The sequence below is a fragment of the Ammospiza nelsoni genome, chromosome 7 (assembly GCF_027579445.1).
Source record: "Ammospiza nelsoni isolate bAmmNel1 chromosome 7, bAmmNel1.pri, whole genome shotgun sequence".
NCBI classification, from domain to species: domain Eukaryota; kingdom Metazoa; phylum Chordata; class Aves; order Passeriformes; family Passerellidae; genus Ammospiza; species Ammospiza nelsoni.
Genome location: NC_080639.1, coordinates 21,767,065 through 21,793,988, shown reverse-complemented (window position 1 = coordinate 21,793,988; position 26,924 = coordinate 21,767,065). Strand labels below are relative to the sequence as shown.

General features: G+C 40.5%; 2 protein-coding genes across 7 annotated transcripts in view; both read left to right on the top strand.

Annotated features, from left to right (window-relative positions):
• Window positions 1-4,151, top strand: part of SCN2A (sodium voltage-gated channel alpha subunit 2) — a 74,157-nt gene extending 70,006 nt beyond the window's left edge. For all 6 annotated transcript variants that reach the window (XM_059475659.1, XM_059475661.1, XM_059475657.1 and 3 more), the window contains one exon: window positions 814-4,151. In XM_059475659.1, coding sequence (XP_059331642.1) covers window positions 814-2,009 — 1,196 coding nt within the window. In that variant the 3' untranslated portion in view covers window positions 2,010-4,151. The remainder of the gene's footprint in view (window positions 1-813) is intronic.
• A 1,605-nt stretch (window positions 4,152-5,756) lies between these two features.
• Window positions 5,757-26,924, top strand: part of CSRNP3 (cysteine and serine rich nuclear protein 3) — a 98,425-nt gene continuing 77,257 nt past the window's right edge. The window contains exon 1 of the mRNA XM_059475663.1: window positions 5,757-5,906. The gene's annotated coding sequence lies outside the window, so the exon portion shown is untranslated. The remainder of the gene's footprint in view (window positions 5,907-26,924) is intronic.

The window sequence follows — 26,924 nt, the reverse complement described above, 5'->3', positions numbered from 1 at the left end:
AGAGTTCAGTCTTCCAAAATCCAAGAGTAAAATCTGTGTGGGACTATTATGAGGGTAGGATGCCTGCACCCCAGATAGCAGGGTAAAACCCCTTGCTTACTTCAGTTTTGTTTGATCCTGAGAGGCTTTGTGCCTGAGATAGAGTGAGCAGAGCTGAAGCAGATGTGGTAATAAATAATGACTGCACTAACCTTTGCTTTATCTAGAGCAGCAAACTTGAAAGAACTTGAGTAAAAATTGTGGGGTTTTAAGTACTCCTTAATATGCAAATCAGTTTTGCTATTTTTGTATCAAAAAAGTTATTTTTCTGCTTTGAGGCACATAATACAATGCTCAATTCTTTTATTCTTCCATGAATCATAACTAACCTTTTCATCAGTTTGTTTATGTTTGGAATTTCTGTGTCATTACTAATAAACCTGTGTTCATGTTATTTTTTGTGTGATTAAGAAGTCACAGTTCTCCTAAAATACACATATTTTTTTAAATAACCTAAACTTGATTACATGGAATTTCAATACTAATGTGCATATGATCTTTCTTCAGATTAACTGAGATTATTTTTCTTACAATTAACAAAAGGGTATTCCTCTAATCTCAGCATTTGCTAATATACATACACTAGTTATCAGTTTGTCCTAAAAAAGTATACCAAACACAAAGGTTTTGTAAAAAAACTGAATGGCTAATCCCTAAAAATCTGTTTAAGTATCCTACTCTTCTTAAAGTTCTACAATCCTTTTAGAATATATCTTTAGCAGTGGTTTTAAAATGTAATAATACTCTTTACTGATTTAACTTGTTTTTTCCCAGGTATGTTTTTGGCTGAGATGATTGAGAAGTACTTTGTATCTCCCACACTATTCAGAGTCATCCGGCTTGCCAGGATCGGTCGAATCCTGCGCCTCATTAAAGGCGCTAAGGGAATCCGCACTCTGCTTTTTGCTTTGATGATGTCTCTCCCTGCCTTGTTCAACATTGGGCTGCTGCTCTTCCTGGTCATGTTCATCTATGCCATATTTGGCATGTCCAACTTTGCCTACGTCAAGAGGGAAGTTGGGATTGATGACATGTTCAACTTTGAAACGTTTGGCAACAGCATGATCTGCCTGTTCCAGATCACCACGTCCGCTGGCTGGGACGGTTTGCTCGCCCCAATTCTCAACAGTGGGGAGCCAGACTGTGACCCCCATAAAGATCATCCAGGGAGCTCTGTGAAAGGTGACTGTGGCAACCCTTCTGTTGGGATTTTCTTCTTTGTCAGCTACATTATCATATCCTTTCTGGTAGTGGTGAACATGTACATTGCTGTGATTTTGGAGAACTTCAGTGTTGCTACTGAAGAAAGCGCTGAACCCTTGAGCGAGGATGACTTTGAGATGTTCTATGAAGTCTGGGAGAAGTTTGACCCCGATGCAACACAATTCATAGAGTTTAGTAAATTATCAGATTTTGCCGCTTCATTAGATCCACCTCTTCTCATAGCAAAACCCAACAAAGTCCAGCTCATTGCAATGGATCTGCCCATGGTGAGCGGTGACAGAATTCACTGCCTTGACATCTTGTTTGCTTTCACAAAGCGTGTTTTGGGGGAAAGTGGGGAGATGGATGCCCTCAGAATACAGATGGAAGATCGGTTTATGGCAGCCAATCCTTCTAAAGTCTCCTATGAACCAATTACAACCACACTGAAACGAAAGCAGGAGGAGGTGTCTGCTGTCATCATTCAGCGTGCTTACAGACGTCATCTCCTGAGGCAAAAAGTCAAAAAAGTATCATGTATATTTAGTCAGGATAAAGGTAAAGAGGAAGATGATCTGCCCATGAAAGAAGATATGATTATGGATAAACTAAATGAGAACTCCACTCCAGAAAAAACAGATATGACCCCATCGACAACCTCCCCGCCTTCTTATGACAGTGTAACAAAGCCAGACAAGGATAAATATGAAAAAGACAAGTCAGAAAAAGAAGATAAAGGTAAAGACAGCAGGGAAAGTAAAAAGTAACATAGAACGCTGTTTGTAATAAACTGTTTACAGCCTGAAAAAGTATGTATTTGTGTCAACAGGACTCCTGTAGGAGGTACATGCCAAACTGTCAGTTTTTACATATATAGATATATATATAATTATATATATATATATATATAAGGTCAGTGCCTATAGCAAGACAGTGACCCCTCGTCATCAAACTGCAACTCTGTAAAACAGGGTAACATCTTGACAGGAGGTTGTTGTTTTTAGTACCAGCTGACACTGCTGAAGAGATGATAAAATGGCCAACCAGACTGTAGGGACCAGTTAAAAAAATAAGGTGCAAACCTATGAATCTCTGTGTTTAAGATGAAATACACAGTACAAAAATTGTATCCACTGTTAGCATTTCAACAGTCACATTTGCCATATTTTTACAAAAATCAGTGTTGGTGAACTTATCATTTTTTAATTCACAGGTTGTTTACTATTATATGTGACTATTTTTGTAAATGGGTTTTATGTTGGGGAAGGGGGTATGAGGACCAGGTGTTCTACTCTCAGATTCTCTATAATGTACAAACAGAAGTGATTTGCATGAAGGCATGCTGCACTTGTAGTTCATGCATGGGAAAACATGACGTCGCACAAAGCAGCAGTCTGACTACTTCCATGTTTCAGGGTGGCTCTGTATGTTGAGGTGCTTAAAAACAGTATCCGTATCTCATCCAGACAAATCTTAATGTGCCTGTAAAGTCCCAGAGAGTCTACAATAATAGAACAGATGTTTTATTTTTTCATAAGTCATTTAACAGTAGTTGAACAATCTCCGTATAAAAATTTTACCAAGGGACATAGAGTCCACTTCTAAGTATTCTTCTGCGGAAAACAGTTTACCTGACCTTGGGAAATTGAGCTTACCAAAAACCTGCAAAACACAAGGATTATGAAGTTGTTCTGCTTCACCCTGCAGTATCATTTAGCCATCTTCTGCTCTCAGCAAGGTTGACATTGTATGTGTTGGTTAAAAAAGTACCCTCTATGTAAATAGTTACTTTATCCCGTGGTGCATGTTTGAGCAAACAAATAATGACATGTGCACAATATTTATTGCATCAAATATGTACCACAGTAAGTGTAATTTGCAATCTCTCAACAGCTAATATGAAGTATTCTGTACCATTATAGACAGTTTGGAAGCTATCACTGATGCATGTTTATCTTGCCTTTGCTGCTGTAATTTTACTCCTTCCACTGTTAAGAGTCTAATATGGGAAGCCATAGCTCAGTGGTTAAGTGAAATAAATTGTTCAATTGGTCATCATTCTTTCACGACATCAAGCAATAGTTTGCAGTTATTTAAGAGCTTCTTGCTTTGCATTCTAAAATTTTAAGTGACTACTGTACGGTGCATAGTCAGACTGTACAGGATATGTTGCAAACTGCTTAATCTGTTGAAAACTACATGGATAGAATTTTCTAAGAAAATATAAATACTGTAAAAAATACCATTTTATTTTATTTTTCAGCATTTTGTACATAAAATAAGAAATGAGAATTATCTTCAGGTTGATGTTACTGTCACTTTTATTACTTTCTATCCATAGCACTTTTTAATTCAAGAACTTCACAAAATAAGAAACAAAGGAAAGAATGGGGTAGCTTTAGGTTTCTGCTTTTTTATTAGTACTGTATTTTTGCACACATTTTAATGTGAAATAAGTTTCAAACTGAGTCCAAAATGCACTTGCTTCCAAATAGATATAACTTGTAATTGAAATGTGGTGGGAAGGATTTGTTTAAGATTCTAGCACTGCCTGCATCAGAAGTTTCAAGGTAGTATTTTTATTCATGAAATCTTTACCAGTGTTTGTTTACATAGACTATTCTTATTCTTGTTGATTCATGCTGCACTAGAACTGTTCTAAATATAATATGGGATCCACAATGCTTTTTTTTTTTTCCACAGGAATTAAATAGCAAACTTGTATAATTGATCACATCAGGACATTTTGTGTTTCTTACACAAGCAAAAATTCGATGTTGACTCCTCCTTTTACAAAAATATTGACTTGTGTGTCGGTGAACTGCATGCAGGAAAATGCTATTACCATAAAGAACAGTAAACCACATTACAGTTGAGCCAAAAGAATAAAGACTTCATTTTTTATTGTATTTAATGGTTTTGTCTGCATTTTTTATTTTCCCACTATAAACTATTGAATATCAAGAGGTGCTATGAAAGTAAAATATAAATATATATAAAATGTTAGAAATAGGTTTGTGAAAAGTAAAAAAATTGAAGCTGTATGCTTTCTGAAAGATCTTAAACATCATTTGAACTTAAACTCTTGAGGTTATTAATCCTATTCAGGATCCCAGGATAACATCTAAGAGCTCATGATGCTTCAATCCCTTTTTCATATCAGGTGTTCTGAGACACCTGAAAAGCCAGATATTAAATAAAGTCTCTAGCTACCAAGGCTGCAATGTAGGTATAATTTCAATTATATTCTACATTTGAAGTGAAGATTTAGCTTTGTGTTATAAAGAAAAAAATATTTATCTCATTATTTTCTAAGTAGAATTTATTATTTTATGATAACACGAGAGCCAAATTTTTAGGTAGCAATCATATTTGAGTGCTGTTTCTAAGAACTTTTCTCTGTCTTAAATTTAAAGTAATGCCATGAAGGTTACACTGAACAAATTAAAAGCACAAACTCTAATAATCATCATAGATGTGCAGATATGCACTCTACATCAGATCCTCTGAAGAGTATTGGGAAGACAGATGTACCCAGGAATCTGAGTGATGTGGAACTGTGAGCTCCGGGTGTGCACCCCAGGAGAAGCACAAATGGAGCAGTCGGATGGTGCATGCCTTTTGTCCCTTCTCTCCAGTTTTCAACCGCTGATGGTCTGTTGAGGTTGTCCACCCTAGAAATGAGTATTGCTACTCTCAAGTAGTGAGCACTCAGGCTGCACTGTTTCAGTTAGATTTTTCACATCAGCTGTAAAAAACAATTGTCAAGGCAGGGTGTAAGATAGGGAGAGATGAGAGAACCCAAAATCCAAAATATCCAAAATCCAAAATGTGTAATTAAAGGACAAGTTTCACGTTGGTTTGGTTGGTTTTGGGGAGGGAAAGGTATTGAAAAAATAGCAGGTACATAAATAATAAATTTGTCTGACTTAGACTGAAAATAATCAGTATGTGTCTGAGAGGGGTTTGAGCTTACCAGAAGACGAGCACAAAGTAAGAAATTATTAAATGCCTGAAACAACAAGCAGAACAACAAGGAGCTGTGGTTGTGCTTGGGTACCCCTCCCTTGGTTGTTTGTTTAGTCAACAGCTCTGCAGCAGTACTGGAAACACCTGTGACAGACCCATGGGACACGGGCGATGCCCACGCGTGTCCCGCAGCATCCCGCTCGGAGCTGCCCCGGCCCCGCCCGGCTCGGCAGCGCCCGGACCCGAGCGGCGCCCCGGGGAGGGCGGAGCGGGAGCCGCTGGGGTCACCCCGCCCCGGAGCCGGGGCAGCGCCGCTGGCCGCGCTCTCTGCCGGCGATGGAGGGCGGGGGCCCGGCGTCCCTGGCGGCGGCGGCTGCCGGAGCGGGCGCGGGCCCGGCTGGCGAGCCCGGGAGGCGCCCGGCGGCGCTGGGAGCCCGGCGGCTCAGGTGAGGGCCCGCAGGCGCAGTGCGCGTCCGCCGGCCTCAGGCTCAGGCGGAGCGCGGCGCGGCCGCTGCCAGCGCAGGCGCTGGGAGATCCGGGCGAGGGGAGAGGAGAGCAAACCCCGCTGGCATCGGCGCTTGGGAGTCACCCAGAGACAGCGGCTGTCCCCAGAGCGGAGGCGATCTGGATCCTCGCCTGCAAGGGCGCCTGTCTGTCCTGGCGGTTGGCACACCTGACGCGGAAAGGGATGCGAGGTGAGGTGAGGTGGCCTGCGGCTACCTTGGGTTAGGGCTCCTGGGGTTCTGGCCGTCCCTCGGCGCTGCCGCTGGCCCAGCACGTCCATTCCCAGCCGCGGCCCTCGGCCCGGAGCCCCTCGGGGTGTGTTTGTGTGTATGTGCGTGTGCGTGTGTGTGTGTGCGTGTCTGTGTGTGTGTGCGTGTCTGTGTGTGTGTACGTGTGTGTGCGTGTCTGTGTGTGTGTGCGTGTGTCTGTGTGCGTGTCTGTGTGCGTGTCTGTGTGTCTGTGTGCGTGTCTGTGTGTGTGAGTATGCGTGTGTGTGTCTGCCCCGGCCGGCTCGCTGGGCCGGGGGTGCCGGGCCGGGCCTGGCCTCGCTGCACGGAGCGCACGGACCGGGCTGCGCTGGCCCCCCTGGCCCCGGCACAGCGGAATAAATGGGAAATGTGTCAGGGGATTGATTTCTGTGTAGTCTGTGGTTCTGGATAGATCTGTGGTGCTGCAAGACTGTGCTTGTCCTGTGTGAGAAACTGTGTTCGATATCCACTTAGCGCAGCAAACTCGGGAGCGATGATATACCTCCAGTTCGTTCTTTGTCTAAAACATCTTCTGCTCTCAGTAGACAGGGAAACAAACAGTTGTGAGAGGCTAGTAGAGCTAAATAATGAACAGCTCGATGCAGGCTGCAAAACATGCTCAGTTTCCCATGTTCATTCACACTTAACGGGTAACTATACCCACCATATATTGCAGTGTTCTGAACGAGGATGTTTTACTGGGGCAAGTCTGCCGCAAAAGACTTCTCATCCACATTAGTCACCCTTACTTTATCAGTGGGCAAACTGGAGAATGGATTTTTGCATAGTGTCTGTAGAAAAAACAAAGCTCTAAGGGATTTGTAAATTTCAGTATATTTACCCTGAGAAGTGGCCACGTAAATAAACACCCAGGGACATAGGTGCTGGAGTGACATACTTTAGGGTGATTCCAGAATCACAACTTATGTGCTTTTTAGTCTTGTCAGAACAAGGCAGGCTAAAGAAATCTCTAAAATAGAGGTTTTAAATATTGACTACAAGGAAAGGTCTGCCCTTTTTGTATGTCTGGTCTTATCTGTGGCTATTGTTTCAAGATGTTATTTTCATGTTTATTATTTGAAGAGTAGTTCAGGTTAACTCAACAACATCCCTCACTAGTCACTAAAATTGTCATCATAATTTGTTTTAGACAATGCAGTTAAGTGCAACAAAATGAGAAAATGTGGATAGTTTGTGACTAAGCATGCTTTATTTTAAAGTGTTCTTACACTTCATAAAGCTTTTTAGGTGTACTTAGCTTTTACTATGAAATAAAGAGAACTTTCTGCAATATGTGGTAGAATTTTGGTTGAACCTTGGGAAATCTGGTTGTATTTTGAGTTAGGTAGTATATATGGAATCTAAAGCACCTGAATGTAGACTGGTTTCTTCACTCTGTGGGGACCCTTACTTGTGTAATAGTCAAAAAAGTGTTTGCAGCATGCACTGTTACCTTGCTATGAATTTATCTTTGTGATAGGTCTTGTGTCTAGTGTTTAGATTTTTGTCTTTGTGAGGTTGTTCTAATGACAATTTAAAATTATTTCCTGCCTCTGTGATTGCATTGCAATGGCTGTGGAGGGAATAAGCAATAAGCAACTGCAGGAGGTTATGATGTGTGTTACAACACACATTCACTATTGTAAATTGTTGTATTTTGGAAACAAACGGCCTTGTAGAGACGCTGCAGATCGGCAGACAGCCTTGTTTGGCACTTGTCACACTGGTAGCACAGCTTGCTTTAACCACAGACAGATGTTACTGCACGGATGTACTACATCAGTCTGTTTGCTCACAGTGAAGGGGGGGAATGGGGCTGAGCTGGGGTTTGCTTTACTTTCTATGGGGGAATCTCCTACAGGTGGTTGATGGTGACTGATGGTTTTGGTTTAACCCCAGCTGGCAGCTAAATGCTGCACAGCTGTTCACTCACTCCAGCAGCAGGATGGGGGAGACAGTCAGAAGGGTAAAAGTGAGGAAACTTGTGGGTTGAGGTAAAGGCAGTTCAGTGGGTAAAGGGAAAGCTGTGCACACAAACAAAGCCAAACAGGGCATCTATCCAGCAGATCCCATGGGCAGGCCGGTGCTCAGCCTCATCCAGGACAGCCAGGGCTGCAGCACACGTAACGGGACTTGGGGACAAACACTGTCACTGCAAACACCTCCCCTTCCTTCTTCCCCAGGTTTGTGTGCTGAGCACAGTACCCTGTGGTGTGGGATGTCCCTGTGGTCAGCTGGGGCAGCTGTCCTGGCTGTGCCCCCTCCCAGCTCCCTCTCCTCCCTGGTGGGGCTGTGTGAGGGGCAGGAAGGGCTTTGACTGTGTGTGAGCACTGCTCAGCATGACAAAATCATCCTGGAATTACCAACGCTGTGTCCAGCACACATCCAAAACACAGCACCCTACCAGCTGCTATGAAGAAATTTAACTCTCTCCAAGCCAAGCCCAGCACACTAATTCAGAGAAATGTTGAGCCAGAGAATAAGAGGGTTTGAGTGCTGTAAAGGCCCCAAGCAACTCACTTGATGAGCCATTGGAAAGGTCTTACAGTTGTTCATGTACTCTACGTTAGACCCACAGGAGAAATACAGACAAGGTATTCTCAAGAGATCAAAACAACAAAAAGAACTTTATTGGCAGCTTTAGAAAATCAAAGAAACTTTGAAAAGGGTTTAATGCAGCATTCAATCAACATAAAACATTTCTTAAAGCATTAACTTGGCCCATTCAACTTAGCAAACTGTAAACCAATTCAGTTTTAAGTTCTTAAAAATTCCAAGAAGAAGGAATTAGAAGAAGAAAGGAAGGCAGAAAAGATTCAGAAAAGGACACATATCAGTACCAACTCCTGGACTCCTGTGGTACTGAGATAAAAGTAGGGTCAAGACATCTGATTGCTTTGTGTTTGGCCTTAAATACGCCTTGGCCTTCCTGGGCCCTTCTCCCAGGTGGGCCTTGTGGTCATTTGGCCACTTAGGAGCTGGGTTAGGAGCCCCAGAGTGGGGTGTGGGGCATTGCTTCCCCTGTGCTGGGAGCTGGGGTACAGCAGGCTCCAGGGCAAGGCCTGAGCTGCCCCTGCCCCTCACACCTGCACTCCAGAGGTCTCTGGACATCAGTCTCTTCATCTCTCACAGGTATCTCTGGCAGTGAACACATCTGCCTAAGGTGTGTATGAATCTGAAAAAAATAGAACATTTGTGTCACTGGAAAAAGGATTCATCAAATAGATGCAATGTTAAGTGAAGGACTGATACATGCATGTAAAATAATCTAGAAGATTTAATATTTTTATTTTTTGCTGTTTCTAGTACGCATCATTGTAATGTATTACTCTCTTATCCCACAACCCATTTAAGGAAGCATATATTTTTGCTAATTCTAAAAACTTGTCAAATGAATAATGCCACACTATTCTGAAAGTAAAATTTTATCTTTTTGAGGTTTTCTCACTGAACTGGTTCACTTTGTTGTAGATTGCTTGACTTCTTGAGTCCAGTTTAAATACTTTTGCAGACATTAATAAAGATGCAGGTATCACTGCTCTCCCTCTCCTTCATCCTGTTTGCTCTATGGCTTTGACAGGTAAAAAAGTGAAGCCTGTTGCATTTCCCATTTCCCAGGCAGTGCCCTCTCCATTGGGAATGCCTTCCATTACTCTCAACAGCCTCAGTTACTTGACGATTAGTCCAAGCATTTGGCAAGACCTGCACAGTTCTGTGCCAGGGTGTGCAGGCTAGGTCAAAAAGGAGAGTGGGCATGGCCAAAATGGAGATAGCTGCTCTTATCTGCCCTCCAGGGAGGGGGGTGAAGTGAAGGTAATCCAAACTAATTGGTTTCAGTGATAATACATTCTGTATAATGTGCTGTCTGATAAGCAAGTGTTGTTAGAACAGATAAAAAAGAACGTATTTCCTAATTAATGGTTCTGCAAAGCAATCTGGAGCCGTGAGGCAGTCTGCAGATAAGACTTGTACCTAGTTCCCTAGGATTCTTTTTTAATTAGTCATAATGTGATGCTTAAGTAGTTACAATGTTAAAAGGTATTCTAAACATATCCGAGCCGGCTTTGGCATATAAAAGCAGTTTTGCAGGTAACTGTTTTGCAAAACTGTTTTCTTCGGGGTTCTCCCCAACTTCATTGATGTGTCACAAATCAGCATATGTGACCTAAAGGTCACATCATTTCAGTGCAGTCCTTATCATGTGGTGTTCTCAGGACGTTTTTATCATACACATATTTGGCAGGAAAATAAGTCTAGTGTCTCGATAAGATTATAATGGGGTACTGAAAGGGTTATGTTTGACAGTATGAGTCCCATGTTATTACATGGATCCTTTGATCAGCCTGTTGGGTTTTTTTATTCACACTTCTGCAAACTGTGTTCAAGTGGGAACTGCATGACTCTGGGTTTGACACTGCTTTTTCACTTTGCTTTGAAGTGCCAACAGCCTTCTCAAAAGGCATGATGTTCTATTTTAGTAATCAAGCACTGATTTTTCTTACCTGGTGAGAACAGATACAAAGGGCAAATTGCATGTATACCCTTGAAATATTGGTTTATATAATTGCATTAGAAGTCTTCCTTTATATAGTTTCTTATGCAGTATTTTTTTGTGTTTGCTTTAGTCTTTTGTCTCTTCTGTTTCTGAGATGTTTGTCTCTCTACATAAAGTACAGTAAATCACTAATGTACACTTTGTACCAAATATATCTGCAAAGGACACATATGGAAGTAGGTATTTTTGTGCTGGATGTAGTAGATATGAAATACAAAATTACCTCATTTTATATAAGCAATGTCTGTATTTTAATGAAAATTTGCAATATATTTGTGGAAGGAGGATTTGGAAGAAAGATTTGAGGCAGCATTTTGTTTTCAGGTTGAAAATACTCAAGCATTTTTATACAAAACCCTGAACTGTTGGTCATTTCACAGTAGACTTGTTTCTGTTATAGGCTTGCTATGTCACAACTGGCTTCTTTTGCAGTTCCCATGGCAACAAGGATTTTTGAGCTGCCAAGCAGGATACTGCTTTGAGGGAGTATAAATATTCTTTATTACAAAAGAAATTTTGATCATTGAAAGCTGATCAGGCACTCTGCGGTTCCTCCCCAATTGCCCATATGTTTACACCTAAATGTGAATTCTTATTTGACAAGAATACCTGTTCTAATTTTTTACACGGAATAAGAAATTATGAAAAAATTGTCAAGCCTTACTGTGGTGATAGCATAGAAAAACATGTTGTCTTCCAGATACGGTCTCAACAAGCAGGAGAGCACTCTGTATACCTAAAAATTTCTATGTTTATATATTTGTGAACCTTGTATATGCTTATAAAAACCATTGAGGGTTTAATTGCTTAGAATTTGCGCTGCTTCTGCTAATGTTTACTTTGGCTTGAACTTGTTTCCAAGATAAAATATTCGTGAAATATTTACTTCTTTAAGAGACTTACACTGTACTTTTTAAATGAAGGATCTCAAAATACTGCACCCAATTCACAAACTAAAATTTGTTAACAGTGGCAGTAATTTTGTGTGTTTTTCAGTGTCTGTCCCTCACCGTCTCAGATGGGCAAAAGTGACATGGGGTGTTTGGGGTGTATCCTGAACCAAATAGCTATAGGATAAGCCTTGATAGAGTGACTCTGCTTGGGTCATTTTTTCAAAGTTAGATAGTTTGTCTGTGTTGTTGCTTTTCCTTCTGAGCACTCATTCCAAAATAAGAAGCCAGTTATTCAGATTTGTGAAGTCCCTGCCATAACCCCAAGTTTAGCATGGGTTGTTTTGTTTTGTAACTGGTAAAAAGGAAATGGGAATTACAAAGTTGCTGAAATAATCAACTCAGGTAAAGTAGATAATTTAATGTTGTAAAAGCCTCTGAATAGTACATCTAAGAAATTTATCCTCATAATATGTGGTAATTTAGAGATGCATTAAAAACAAATTTGGAAAGTAAAGGTAGTTGCCAGTGGCCTGCTGGTCTTCGTGGTTTGGGCTGGGAGAACTCCCTTTCCCCCTGCCACTATCACCACACACAAATGTGGATTATTATGGAATCATGAAAAGGAAAAAGGACCACTGTGACCTCTGCAACTGGAGCTGCTCATTCAAAGAGAAGCAGTTCTGCTGGAAAAGGGTCATACAGGAAAGAGCAACCTACTGTTTAGTGATAACTTCATCCAAATATCCATTTATTAAGGACTTTTCACTACTGCTATCACCTGTGTAGGTTATAGGTGTAACAAAATAACTTGCATATACATGAGAGAAATTGAGCCTAGCACCCAGAGCCGAGCATGAATACCCTGGATACACATAATTTTTTTTTCAAGTGAAGCTAGAAGTTCTGGAATTACTGATTTTGTTTTTTTCTTCCAACTAACTTCCATTAAAGTCAATTCAGAGCTAATATTGGAAAAATGCTTACAGGCTGCAGAGGTATACAATTCATAATGCTTTATGTGATTCTGGAACATTCTGTTTGGAAATTCAAGAAACTCATGCTGTGAAAACTGGAATTTGGAACATGGGTCTGAAAAGATTTAGGGAGATGGATAGCGTCTGGCAGTGTATTGCATTGCCCCTCCTCCCCTGCCTTCCAACACAACCTCAACTCACTTGTAAGAAAGAGATTGAAGGCTTAGTTTGGAATTTGTTTTCTGGCTTGGCTTGTAATACTAGGCAGTGCAGTTTTTCACTGAATAATTTGTCCAGCGCTCCCTAAGAATTCGAGAGAAGAGATAATTGCTACCTTGGGTTTTAGGCTGAAGAAATGCAAAACGTTTGGGAAAAGGGAACCCTTAAATGCAATTAAAGAATAAGAGCAGTGGAGTAAGAATGTCAGGAACTCTGTTGTTTGTGGTGAGGATGTGAGGCTGGTGATTCTGCATGGAGCCCGATGAATGGATTGAACAGCTAGCTTCTGCATCTCTGCTGAGACACATTAGGAGTGACAATGTGATGACATAATCACTGACCCCAGATTGTTCTCGGCTATAAATCCTCTGGTTGCAGTCTCCCCTGTTTCACTGCATGTGCCGTTCACGTTTAAGGGCTTTTCAGATCATCTCCAGCACCATCTGCTGCATAATGGAAAGAAAACAATTGTGCTGTGTGTGGAGCCAGCTGACTCCCTGAGTGGATTTGGGGGGTGGCAGAATCCATCTCGTCTGGAGGAGCCTGTCTGTCTGCTCGTTCCCACTGCCGTGCTGAGCACTTGTCACTAGGCTGCCATTATGCGTGAAAAACAGAGCAAAGTAGGGACTCGTTTACAGGGACATAGAGGCTTTTGAGCTGGTCACATGCTCTGTGTGCCTCTTCATGCTCGGAATAACACGCGTCCTGGTGTCCCCCTGTCGGAACTGGGGGCACGCTGTGTTTGAAGCACCTTGTGAGGATGAGTGTGCTGGTAACACTCGTGGTGCAGGGCAGGGAGGAGATGAGCGCAGGATTCCTTAGCTGCAAGCATTCACTAGGTGTCAGTGCGTGATTGCAGCCAAATGATGCTCTTGCCGAGTTCTTTGATCGTGGTACCTCCCTTATGAAGAGGGGTTTTAAAGAAAATTCACACTTTTGTTTGCAGAATGCAGTGTGGGTTACATTTAAGGATAACTAATGAAGAAAAGTAATTACTTCTTTTTTGTTAGGAACAGTTTAGTCTTGTTTTTAGAAACAGTCTGATAAAAATGCTGATATTAAAATAAAATTGCGACCATGTTTTGTGCTTAATGAAGAAAATTTAAAGTCTTAGAGTAGCTCCTGAACTGATCACTATCAGGATTTCTTGTCAGCATCTGATATATTACTGATGAAACACTCTACTCATACTGTTGCTGATCCTGGGTGTGGGTAAAGTTCCTATTAAGATGTAGAAAAATTGTAGTTTTTATAGTGATATATTATCTGTAAAATGAATACATTCAGTTGTTATCAAAACTATTAAAGATCAAGTCTGTAAATGTCAATCAGAGAGGAGGAAAGCCCCGTGAAAAAAGCTAAAATTGCCTGGTTTTCTGTTCTCTTATCATATTGTATCCCTAGAGTGAAATATAGTGTTTATTAGAATATCTTGAATTGCTTGCATCTCACTATTAGATTTTTAAAAAAAGGTGGACTAAAAAAATTGATTGAAAATCCACTTTTAAAACAGATTTAAATTAATATTTAATTTCGTTTTAGTAATAAATGGTTAGGGAACTCATCTTTTCAATCTCTGTAGAGTGATCAGCATTCATCTAAAAGTTTAAATTATTCCAAAATTGATATTTTTTGTGTTGCCTGTGAAAGTGCTTGGTGAGAACTGTACATTAGTAGGTGAAAATACCAAAAAGAGTCATTCATGTGATATATGAAAATATTTGAAATGGCTTTCCTGTACCTTCCAGCTTATATGGAACTTTTCCTATTATATTTTAATCCATAACATCGAGTGGATGATACCCTTTACCCTTTTATACCTAATCTATTTACAGGTGAGGGCTTTTGTGGAACTGTTCCAGGTTACCCTCGGGGAGGTGCCAATGGTCGTGCTAATAGATAAGAGCAGTTGGCTTGGTTACAAAGACAAGGTTTTGACCTGTGCTGTACACTGTCTTTCTGCATATTCAGTAGGTAGCAGAGATACTGAAGGGATTGTCTGATGGCCAACCTTCAGTATTTTCCCAATTTGATGTATCTGTAAAAGCTGTAATTGATAGCTGTGCTATCTTTGATGCCATCTTTGTTTCATCATACCACCTACCTGTGAGACAAGAACCATCTGATCATCAAGGGCTGATTTCTTCTGCCCAGAGTCCCTCCAGTTACATTAAACACTGTATCTCTCATCATGGGACACAGCTACCTGACTGGACAGATTTTTCAGACAATTTTTGATTGAATTTGTAAGAGATCTGTAAGGGATACAGTAGAAAGACTGTGGAGACCATTGTCTGCACCTCTCCCTTAGAGACACACTGAATATAAACACTTGTTCTAAATAAAGGAGAGCTTAAATGACTTCTCATTGCATATGACTTTCTGATTTTGTGTCTGAACACCGAAGGAAGCCTGTTCTCCAGCTTCTATCACTCATTAACTTCACCAAAAATCATGTATTCACAATGATGCAAAATAAAGCAGACTCTGTCACTGCTTTGAAAATCCTTCCTAGCCTAAGGCTTAACAGTTTGTGTAAGAAGTGAGGCTTTTTGGTTTTGATGACAACTTTGGGATTCTTCCAGAAGCTGATCTGTCTGAAAAGAGCTCTCTCTGCCCAGTGACAATGTTTTTTGTCTTTCCTTGTTTGACATGTCTTGAGAAAACTGTTTAAATTAGCTCCTTGTTGTTGCTTTTGACTATCCTGTTTTTCACTGCCAACCCTGACTTTCTGTTGGTATGGCTCCTTCAAAGTTTGTGATTCTGCTAAGCATTTTCTTGCAGGCTGCTGCTGCACTGAAGGTGATTAAAAAGGCGTTTGCAAGTCAGGAAATCCATTTGACATCTCTCTGCAGCTACAACCTTTAAAGTAATGCTTACCCTGTTTTTAACATAGCCAGTAGAACATGTGTCACCCAGCATTTCACTGGGGCTTCCACCCTGCTGAAATGGGCATCCCAGCACTGTAGGAATTCTGAGCTTTAGAGTACAGTCAGCTGTGTGCAGTGGAAATCCAAAGCACTGATCTCTTTTCTATGGGTGAACTCTTAATGTGATTGAATTTTCTCTTCTACCAGTGATAGCCACATACTGGTTTATTGTAGCTGGGAGCTGTTCCGAAGAAAATGAGAGACTTGGATACTGTTTTTTCTTGGTTGGAAGTGTTGAAATTGACACCTGAATCTTTCAGAGATAAAAGGTAATGAACAAGCTATAAAATAATGTTGGGAGGATAGTGCCAAGCAAGGGCTGCCATTTCTCTTGGCTGATATTGGATGAAATGGGGCATAACACTCTAATGCTGGGCCACTCACTTGTGTGTAGGGATCATTTGGCTTTCTTGTTCACAAGATTGATTTGGAAATAGGAGCTAGACTCTTGTTCCCTGCCAAGTGAGTGTTCTCTTCTAGAATGCTTTTGCAGATCTGTATGTGAAGAGGCAGGTCGATTTTTGCAGAACACTGCTTTCTTTGGTGCAACTGAAGTTCCCGTTACTTGGGGAGTGAGGCCATTTTAATTTATCAGCAGAATTATGTACGTTTTGAATTCTGTCTTAGCTGTGATGGAGTAAAAAGTTAAATAATGACCTTTCATTTTACAAGGAGACAAATTAGGCACACTCTGAATTTCTGAAAAAGCAACTGATCTTTCATATAATTTTCCCCTCCTTTTTTTTAACAGCTCTGCCATTTACAAGCTTTAAATTTGCTTACTATTAATTCAATAGCTTAACTTAATTCCCTACTCATCATCTTTTGTGATTAAAGATCTTTAGTCTTTATGTGATGCATAACTTCTTATGTTTCTTTCCTGTACAATGGTGATTTTTCTTTGTTATTACAAACAAACAGGCATGAGAGTGGCCCCAAGGAAGTGGTTGTATTGAAAGGCTGGTAGTACTGGTCAGTCACATGTCTTTATGAACTGGACATGATTTCCTTGGATGCTCTTTCCTTGTCTGTTTTGGTGAGCTGTGCATCAGCAGTACTGGGGAAAAACACTGAGTACTATCAACAGCAACAGGGCATGGCCTTTCCTGAAAATATACATGGGGTAAAGGAGGAGCTCCTTCAGTGACTTCTGGAATTAAAGTTTTTGTAAGTGTATTTAAAAATGTAGTACTTCTGTTGGTAGAAATGTAAAACACTGTTAATTTTTCACACCACAAATGGTTATTAAAAAAAACCTGGTTTGTCTGTATGATGTACTTGAGAACCTGATCCACCATTTGATACCTCTTTTGATCACTGGTTGGCACATGGATACATGCAGCATATGGCACAAAATCCAATATCTAATACAGGAAAAATGTGATTTTAGATATTGGTGTAGCCTTGTGACCTCTCTGGTCATCTGTGTGAGCTGACTGTGGGCAGCCCCACAATCCCCAATAAAAGTAAAATGCTAAGGGCTGCTTTTAGTGACCAATATGAATGAATATGAGCAGTAGGTAAGGCTGAAGATAGGGTAGCTGTAGACTCATGAATGAAGCTGGGCAGGGGAGAGAGAGCTGAAACTTGCTAGGAAAAACCAAATTAGGAGGATTAGGACACTGTGCATGTGGTTGAAACCAGGATGATAATGCTCAGGGCAAAATTTATCTAAATCTTGTTGTTTTTTTATTTTACTCTTGAAAAAATTGAGAGATGCCCACAGTTGGGGTAAGCATCAAATGTTTGGAGGAAATGTATTTAGGTATTATCCCTGTTCTTAATGTTTTTCCACCTCTCCTGTTTGATTCTAAACTAATTGTGGTATAGCTGCTTAAGCTCATAATATTTGGCTTCATGCATTTATGTTTCTGTATGTTTTATTAACCTTAAAGGCTTCATCAAGTCAGTGCATTAGTAGAGGAGGAGGAATATAAATAAAAGAAGAAACTCTTGCCTGCAAATAAGCAGAAAAAGAACCCTTATAAATCTTTCAGGTACTCAGCTGTGTTGACTAAGTAAAATCTCATAAGGTGCCTGTGTCATAGCAGTGAAAAGCGGTGTTCCAGACTGACCCAGCTGTCAGTCTGTCTGTGTTCCTTTCCAAAGGTAGTACCTCCTCCTTTCCCTTACTGTGCTCTGCCACCGTCACTGGAGCAGATATGGCTAAAGGCCAAGGATTTTTATTTATCACTAATAAAACTGAGTTGTTAAACTTTTTCAGGTTTGTTTCATTTTGCCTTTCAGTCATGAAGTGTAGATTATGGTTCAAGAGGAGCTTGTTCTTGAAGTTTGATGTTTTAGGCTTTTGTATTGTTATTTAGTTATGAGAAGTCAAATCTGGGTTTTAGGAAGCGCTTACCTGACTTAGTTGGTTTGCGAATTAACAAAATTGGAAATAATTTCCATGGTAGAAAGCTGCTTTATAGGATAGTCACAGATGAGTTGATGGAAATCCATTTATACTCTGGTGCAAAAGTTCCTTGCTTACCTTTTGTCTCTTTTTGTGTCATTTGTTATACGACTTTTGCTTTGACTGAAGGCAGATGACTATACTTTAGAGCTGATTGAAGGAGTATAGACTGAATATACTCCTGGTTGGTAAGTGGGTGGGAGTCTGAGAAACTTGAAATTTATGTAACTTGCATTCTAAGAGGTTTAAATTAGTCTGCCTTGGATATGTTTTTCAGTTTTGCCTGAGATTTGTTCTCACCTGGCACTATTTTCATGGAGGTTTCTGTGGTGTAGGTTTTCTTAGGGTTTTTTTTTTTTTTTTGGTTGGTTGGTTTTGTTTTTAATTTTACTTGATTTCACACAAGCTTGCTACACATATTTTAAGAAGAAAGGAACATTTGTTTTGGTTTTCCTTGGTTTTGTTTATCAAGGAGTAAAGAAAATCTTATTTCTAATGGGTGCTCCAGTACTATTTGTGTTAAAGCTGGGGCAGGTGTCTTTGGCCTTTAGCAGTGCAGTGGGCAGTGCAGCCCTTCCCCACTCGCCCCACTGATGAAACTTCCCAGTGTGCCCATTCCCGAGGCTCTGGCAGCTGCACTCCCAAGCTGGGACCAGAGCCCTTCGTGGCAGGCGGCCCCAGTGACGGGGCAGGCCCCGCTGGACGCCCAGCACAGCCCCTCACACAGCCAGACCGAGTTTCCTCACCAGTTCCACCCCGGGTTGCCCACAGCGGAGCTTCACATGCCCATGAAGCCGTTTATTCCTGGCACAGTAACACAGAAGCAGCTGGAGCTGGTGCCTCTGAGCAGGGACCCCCAGCAAAGGCTTTGTGCCTTCACAGTCCCAGTGTGGAAAAGTCTCCTCCAGGGGTCTTCAGCTCTTGCTGCCATCCCTGTGTCCATCCACCTTCCTGGTGTCACCCAACTTCATCTCCTTTCTTATTAAAAAGTTCCTCCTGTGTCTCTCAGTGTCCATTCACCTGGCCAGCATCACCAATCTTTGTGCCTTTTGTCATCCCAAAGTTGCAGTTCACAGCCTCTTGTCTCTCTCTGGCCTCCCACCCAGAGCTCAATCTGCATCCTCACCTGCAAGCCCAGCATCTCAGTGTAGTTTTTACAGCTCCTTGATAGTTTATTCCTCCTACTGTAACAGGAGGAATATATTCAAGTGCCAAGATCCACTGACCAGTATGATGTGCCTGATGAGAACGGGCTTGGTTTGTTTCCATTCTGAACTGGAGCACAGTTCAACTCCTTCAGACACAGTACAGTCTTCTAGGTTCTGTTGAAGAATACAAATGTATGAATGCTGTCCTTAATGAATCCTGTTCTTTCCTGAAGCAGTTTTGATTTTCAGAATATAGGGTGATGTATTGACATTGTGCATTGCCCATAATTATCCACCACCTTTTCCAACCTGACCTGTCTTCAGGCTTCATTGAATGCAGTCAATGGGCGTTGAAGCCAGTATAGCTTGTTATATGGATTCTGCCTTTTTACTTTGCTATTTAACTGTGGAGTTGTTTTTATTTTTTGCCAAAAACTCACAGAAACTGTATCACATGTATCCTGTTTGATAGCTTCCAACTACTTAAACCTCAGAATATTGGGATTCTGCCGGTATTTCTTAAGACTCGATAATGGCATTTTTCTACCATTTGTGAGAAAGAAACATCAATTTTCCATTTGCTTTCAGTCATAAATCATACACAACTTCATGTCAATGCCAGCAACTTCAAATTGGGGAAACCTTGCCCTGGGTTTCATAATCAAACATCAGTGGGTTTGAAAAAAAAAACCACAGTTTTTTGACTATGCAGGATTTTTCTAGGTAGCTGAGTAGACACCAGTAAGTCATATGTAGTTAATTCATCCCTTTCTTTTTTTCCCTCTAATGATTTTTATTTTGCTTGGGGACCATGGTGGCACATTTTGTAACAACAGCAGATATCCTGAGTTGCCACATGGAATTGGCATTGGCTGTGAAATTCATGCAGTCTTGTTGCTACCTTACAAGCCAGGTTCCTTCTACTTCCAGTGTCATTGCACAGGCATGTGGAATGCTGAGAAACAAGGTGTTACAATGCCTGTCTGCATTCAGGAGATCCAGTAGATCTAACGTGTGGAACATGACATGCCTTCTGGGACCCTGCTAACAGAATTGTGAATAGGGATCTGATTTCTAGACATGTGTGAGAAATCTGTTTCAACATCCAAGGAGCAATCTTTCAGAGGAGGATTTTGCTGTGGAAGACCTGACCTCTTACAACAGGTCAGATGATAGCTCTTCTGCTGCTGAGCTGGATGGTAACCACTGCTTGTCTTAGGCAAATGCTGGAGCCTGCAGTCAGGAGCCTGGTGAACAGACTGGTGACTGTCTCAAAACTCTGCCTGGAGCATTATCTCTAAACATCAAGCTGTGCCTTCATGAAGGATGTTAGAGCTGCTCTCACCCTTGACAGGAGAGATCTACAGTAATTGGTTTTAGTGAAGGACTGTGTGATAAGCTATCATGAAGTTGTGTAACCAGAGTATAGCTGCTGGGATCCAGGGGCTGAGTGTGCCTGTGTGGTGTATGGAGTGGAGATCAAGAGATATTAGTTACCATTAATCAGAGTTCTTTGAGATTTGTACATCTACAAGATCATTTTGCCCTCAGCCATTGCTTACCTTCTCTCCTACTTGGAAAGATTTGCATTTCAGGAGAAACTAAGATGGTGAAGGAGGTGCTATCCAGTACCACAGCCTGAAGGTTTTTTTAGGAGGGAGGTGATCCTGTTGAACTGTTTCATACAGGGATTTCCAAAAGCAACTTCATTCTTTGTAGAGTCAGAGAAAACAGAAGTAAATATTTTGGTAGCAATACACATAATCAGGGAAAAAAAAACCAAAGGAAGTTGTTGCAGGAATCTGCTTTCTGGTAGAGCTTTCCTTTTTTCCAAAGTAATAGCTCAGGAGAAAAAAAGATAAATGTGTGTTGTATGGAGTATCAAGTATAGGTAAGTGTAAAAAAAGGAGAAATAGCCAAACAAATACAAGTACAAAAAGTAATTCCTTGAGTCACGGCAGGGACTGGGTACAAACCTGGATTGTTTCCATTTCTCCATCTCTGTGTATATGTGGTTAATTAGTCCAATAATGGCCCTTTGGAGCTGGAAAGCATTGCTGAGATTGAGCAGGTGCTGGCTCGGGAAAGGACCAGTCGGGTCCAGGTGCTCTGCCGGGGAGCAGCCAGGGCAGCAGGTGGCTTGGACGGAGCAGGTGAGAGGGAAGCCGGGGCAGCTCAGCCGTGCGGGGCCGCTCCGGCCGGGGCCGGCTGCGGGCTGGGCCGGGGCCGGGGCCGGCTGGGGTGGCAGCTCGGGGATCCCTCGGGACACGCTCAGGGGGTGCCTGGCCGGGTCCCAGCAGGGCGGTGGGAGCACAGCTCCAGCAGGGGCCGGGGCCAGGAGGCTCGACTTGAAGGAAGGGTCCTGGCAAAGGGTGGGCAGGGGCTGCTGCTGCCTTCCTCTGTCAGGGCCACCAGCTGGGCTCTCTGTAGGTTGGGCCTTTGCCCAGGCAACCTAACGCCCCCACCTGCACAGGAGAATGTCCTCAGCACTCTGCAGAAGTGAATTTCATAGATTTAAAATGCATTTATTATGTAAACGACTTTACTCAATTCTTGATGTGCAAATTGGGGCAAGTTTCACGAGGACTGTCTGATGTTACACAGAAATCCGAGGAAATTGGCAGGGTTAGGTTTGGAGATTGCACAGATCCCGCTGCTGGGGAGGCTTGTGTGTGCAGCCCTTGTGGAACGTGGGGGAAGCAGCAGCTTACTTAAAGCTAATCAGTTTTTGTAGCAGTGCTGTTTGTGTTTTACTTTAGAAACATTGTCTGTCTGTCATATTACGAGTCACTTCATTCTGTGCCTGTTGTAGAGCTATTGGGGTTTTTGTTGGTCATACTCTCCTATTTTCACAGTAGATTTTGCAAGGCATTATGATTGACTTGTTAATACTGCCCATTTTTCTGGCTAGCTGTTCTGATGGTGTTTGGGGGATGGCACAGTGCTGTACCTTGCATCTAAATTTAAAAAATGTTTATTAAGTCTAGTTGTGGCACTATAGTTCTGTATGTCAGCACTCAGACTGGTTGAAAGATGAAGTGTTGGTGCTCAATTCCAAATTTATTTCTGCAGACCAAAAAGAAAATAAATTTGAAGTCTTCCGGCCAATTGCATATCAGAGCTAAATATCTGTTTAGGTGCTCCTCAGTATCCCCTATTCAGTATTGCTTATCAGGGCCAAATGTCTGTTTAGGTGTCCCTCAGTATTCCCTTTTTTCCCACTAAAGAAAATGGTATTGATTTTTTGGATTTGAAACCTAATAGTATTTTAATGCTTGCAGGAAAGGATTTCCATTTTTCTAGGCATCTAAGAAGAGGTTTTATGTTAAACTGAGGTAATTTGGTTAAAAAGACACCTACTTTACTTGTAAAGACAGAATCTGAATGTTATGCACAGGATCTGCTGGCAGTTTGTTGTGATAAGACTGACAGCTAATTTTTTCAGAAGCTAAATCAGCTATTACTTTGTAGTGAAAGTATGCTAATTGGTATAGTCTTGCTGTCGTTAAAGATCAATAATTCATTGAAGAGAACAGATGCTCGTATTTAAAGGAATTCACAGTTAATTTTATTGGAAAACTATAGCTGAAGATTAAAATTTGTAAACACAAAGGTATTTGTCAGCTTCTGCTGCTTAATGTTTTTCTTTAAAGGGGAAATCCTGGAGTACAAATGCTTTGATATGGCAGTAAATGATATCTTAGCTAAGAAGATTCATGTTTGATTTTGATTTTAAATGTAATTAAACTGTCATAAACTAAATGTGATGCTGTTGTCTTCAACTGATCTGATACCTACCTGATTTATATAGAGAGATAGAAAATAAAAATTCTCTGATCTTGGGAAAAAAAAATCCAAACTTGATTTAAGAGGCTGCAAAGAGACTGGAGTATATTTCAGGCACATTACTTGAAAATTGTTCACCTAGTTATTCTCTGCATTTGAACCTTATGTAGGTAGAAAGTTTTGTGTAAAGTTCATGCAGCACACTGAACATTGGCTACTCTGTTATAAATACAGAAAAATAAATGCACATGTACCAGTTATACAGGTAGAGTTTTATGCAGCTAATATTCAGGATAAAGGTATCTACTAATTATTCTTTTTGAGGTATTTTATAAATGCTGCCTCAAACAGAAAGAAAACATATTTTGTAGGAAATTCCTGGCATCTCTATCTCTGAAATATTCTGATTTGCAATGAGATTTCAGATCCTTGTTTGTATAAAAGCACCACTGTTATTTTGATAATCACAAGCTTTCCTAAATGCACAGCAGCACTCTTCACTGAAGATCTGGATAGCTGAGTCAGTCTCAAAGAATGTATGCAGGCAGTAACTGTGTTCCTACAGCTGTTTGCTTGTTTTTTCCTTACAAAAAGGAGCTGAAAGGGAAAATTCCTATTCAGTAGTGGAGATGAAGGCTTATAAATAGACTTTTTTTCCTTGTCTTTAAATTTTGTCATTACCTTTTAGTACTGAGTGTCCTCACTGACTACTAAGTAGCTTATTAAAGCTGGTTTTTAGATGTGCTTTTTTGTTGTTTTCTTCATGCTGTTTTCCCATTTTGCTAGCATGCAGATGGGGGTGGGGAGTGGGAAATAAGGGAGAGAGCATGTTCCAGAGGATGCCAGGATGACTTCAGTTATTGGATGGCTGCTGTCTGATGGATGGAAAAAGGGGGAGTAAACCTTTCATTCTGCACTGACAGAGCTGAAACGCAGAAACCGGATTTACAGGTAAGGGTGAAAAAAATTCCTGTTATGAATAGCTATTCTTGATCCTTGCCACAACATTTCTTGGATATAAAAATGCATGTGCAAGCATCTTGCTTGTTTCTCACAAATGACTCTGAAGCAGCTTTTCCCATTATTATTTCTGCTGCCTTGGAGGTTTCAACGGATGTGAGATCCATAAACAGTGAAATCATAGGCATGCCTGATGCTGGCAGCTTTGTCATGTGACAGGACACGCAGTGCATCTCATTGATGCTGAAGTTGCTCAGTAAGCTGTAGGAAGAGAGGTCATTTTGTGTGATGGAAATACTCACTGTTCAAAATACGGTGTATGCTACCAACAGGAAGAGAGTGCTGCAAGATCTAAAAATGCTTCCTTTGAGTTTGCCTAGGAAAATGAACTGCTTCTGAAACTGTCTTATTTAGTGGTGAGCAAACAGTAAGAATGGCTCCTCAGTACTACCGAAAGGGATTTTGTAGATTTTTTGCATTATTTTTAGGTTTGGAATGAATGTGGTTGATAACTCAGGTATAAAATTATCTTTGTTGTAAAGGAAAAAAAAAAGATTCATATTATTATGTGTATGAGACATAAATCTTGTAGTACCTACAGCATTTACATCTGAGTTCTAATAAATTGTTGAAATAGCTTGCTTCTGCAGAGTTTGTGTTAACAGCAGCTGTTAGTTCATGCAGTCTGGAGATGGCAAACAGTGAATAAATTGCTTGGTACAGAAAGTAGATTGGTTTATCTAGTCACATTATATAGGACTAAATATAGGACTATAGGGAATATAGGACTAAAGGCAGAAGTCCTAGCCCTACTGAAACAATTGGATATTTTGATATTTGCCTCACTGGGGCAAGGATTTCAATGAGTCAGCTCTCTGTTGACTTACCTCTACATTTTACATGTAGGAAATAGTTGTTGTACCTGTTTTGCTGGTTTGAAGCAAAAATATTAATTGATGTAAATAAATTGTGATTATAACTTATTTGAGTGTATATATATTTATGAAATATATTTATAAAGCTAAAATGATGGAATTTAGTTTTAATATATTTCAGAGATTAAAATCAGTAAATGCATGAATCTATTTTTATTGTATTCACTGAGAGGATTCCCTAAAAGCAGATCTACAATTACTACAAATTTGTGCCATAAAGAAAAACTGAAACTAGCCAATAGGACTCTTATGAGTGCTAAAAAGGACTGGAAGAAGCTTTGTCCACTGTCTACTTACTTATGTACCTTACCATCGGGAGTGGTGTCCTTTCCTCCTAGCTGTTTCTTCAGAAAATGGAGCCTGGTATGTTTGCTAAAAAAATCAGTAATTTGCAGCAAATATCAGTGATTAAAAAATTATTCTCTGTCTTTCGTTTGTTTAAGTTTTTTTGTTATATTGGAATGTAAAACTGGTAAATAACACTGACTGAAAAATAGTGGAGTTGTATCCTAACATTTGTTATTTGTAGATAATGGATATGTATCTCAAAGCATAAGCTCAGCTGTTAAATTACAGTCTCAAATCCATGTATTCAAATCACTTTCCCCCCATCAAATGAGAAATCTGACTCAGAAGTGCTCCAGTAACAGAGTAGTTGATGAAAACAGAGATGTAGTTCCACATGTGTTTAAATTATTCTGTCTCCTTGGAAACGCTGCTGCTGCAGATGGATTTGGCTTTTGGTGGCTAAAAATATCTGCCGCTTAATAATGACAGCATGAAAAATACTGAATAAAACTACTGTGCTGTCACTAGTTTTAAAGTTCTCTAATGATTCAGGTATTCTATGTGAACTACAGATTCACATTTTCTGTCCAGCTTTCACTGTCAGCTGCTGCCAGCATTCACCAGCTCAGTGGAAATGAGATAAGCTCATTAGCCTTGGTTGGAGACCCTGCTGAGAAGGGAGCATGTGAGTGGGAGGTAGACTAGATGAAGAGTTGGAAAGCAGGTAGAAAGTTGGTTAAAAAATTCATGGTGGGGATGCAGGTAAGGTGCTGTATAATATTTGAAGATACAGGCTTATTCCCAGGGAAGTCATGATAGAAGTATGCTTAAGCACTGACTTCGTAAGTTAACAACCTGCAAATGAAAGAATTTTTTTCTTTTATTTATTATATTAGCAAATACTTCCTTATCAGTTGTATGTGCAGGTGACTGAAATACCATGTAAACCATTTAAAGATATTAAATTACCTTAAGCAAAAACCAAAGCCTATATCACTACAAAACTTGTTAACAAAAAGAAATAGCATTCAATTACTTATCATTGCTAAGCAATTTCATGTTTTAAAGAATTAATTATTTTCAGTTAAGAATGTGTAACCTGCAGCAGCTGGACTCAGTGATGCTTGTGGGTCCCTTCCAACCTGGGATATTCTATCATACTACATTATTTATTCCAGTTCTTCATTATTTATTCCTTACGCATATCATAACTTGTTTTGTTGTTAGTTGGTATTCAGTATAAATGAAAAATTCCATTTTTTTCTGTTTCTGCTTCTTTTCCATTGGGTGACTTCCTGCTTGAGCCTAGAAAACAGAACAAATGACAAGCATTTTCATAGTGGGCTAAATGTACCCCTCGTATTCTTTTATTTTGTTAGTATATAGATGATTTCTGGTAGCATATGTTAGTCAGTACGCTGATTCATATTTCATCATTGAAAAGGGCATTTTTCCTGTTATGAAGTATCTTAAAGAAAGCATTAAAATATTACGAGGTACTGTGACACATAAAAATAATCCTGTTCAAGTTAATACTAAAATCCATTTTTAACTGGCATCACAAGTACCAAAAGTCAGTTAAAGTGAAAGTTGAATACTTGCTTTTGATTGCTTGAAATCACAGAATCAATTAGGTTGGAAAACATCTCTGAGATCATTGAATCCAACCTATGACCAAACACCACCATGTTAACTAGACCATGGCACTAAGTGTCAAGTCTTTCCTTAAACACCTCCCTTTCCAGTCCTCTCCAATATCTAATCACCTTTTCTGTGAAGAAATTCTTCCTCATGTCCAGCTTGAACCTCCCGTGGCACGGGTTAAGACTGTGACCTGTTGTTCTGTTGCTGCTTGCCTGG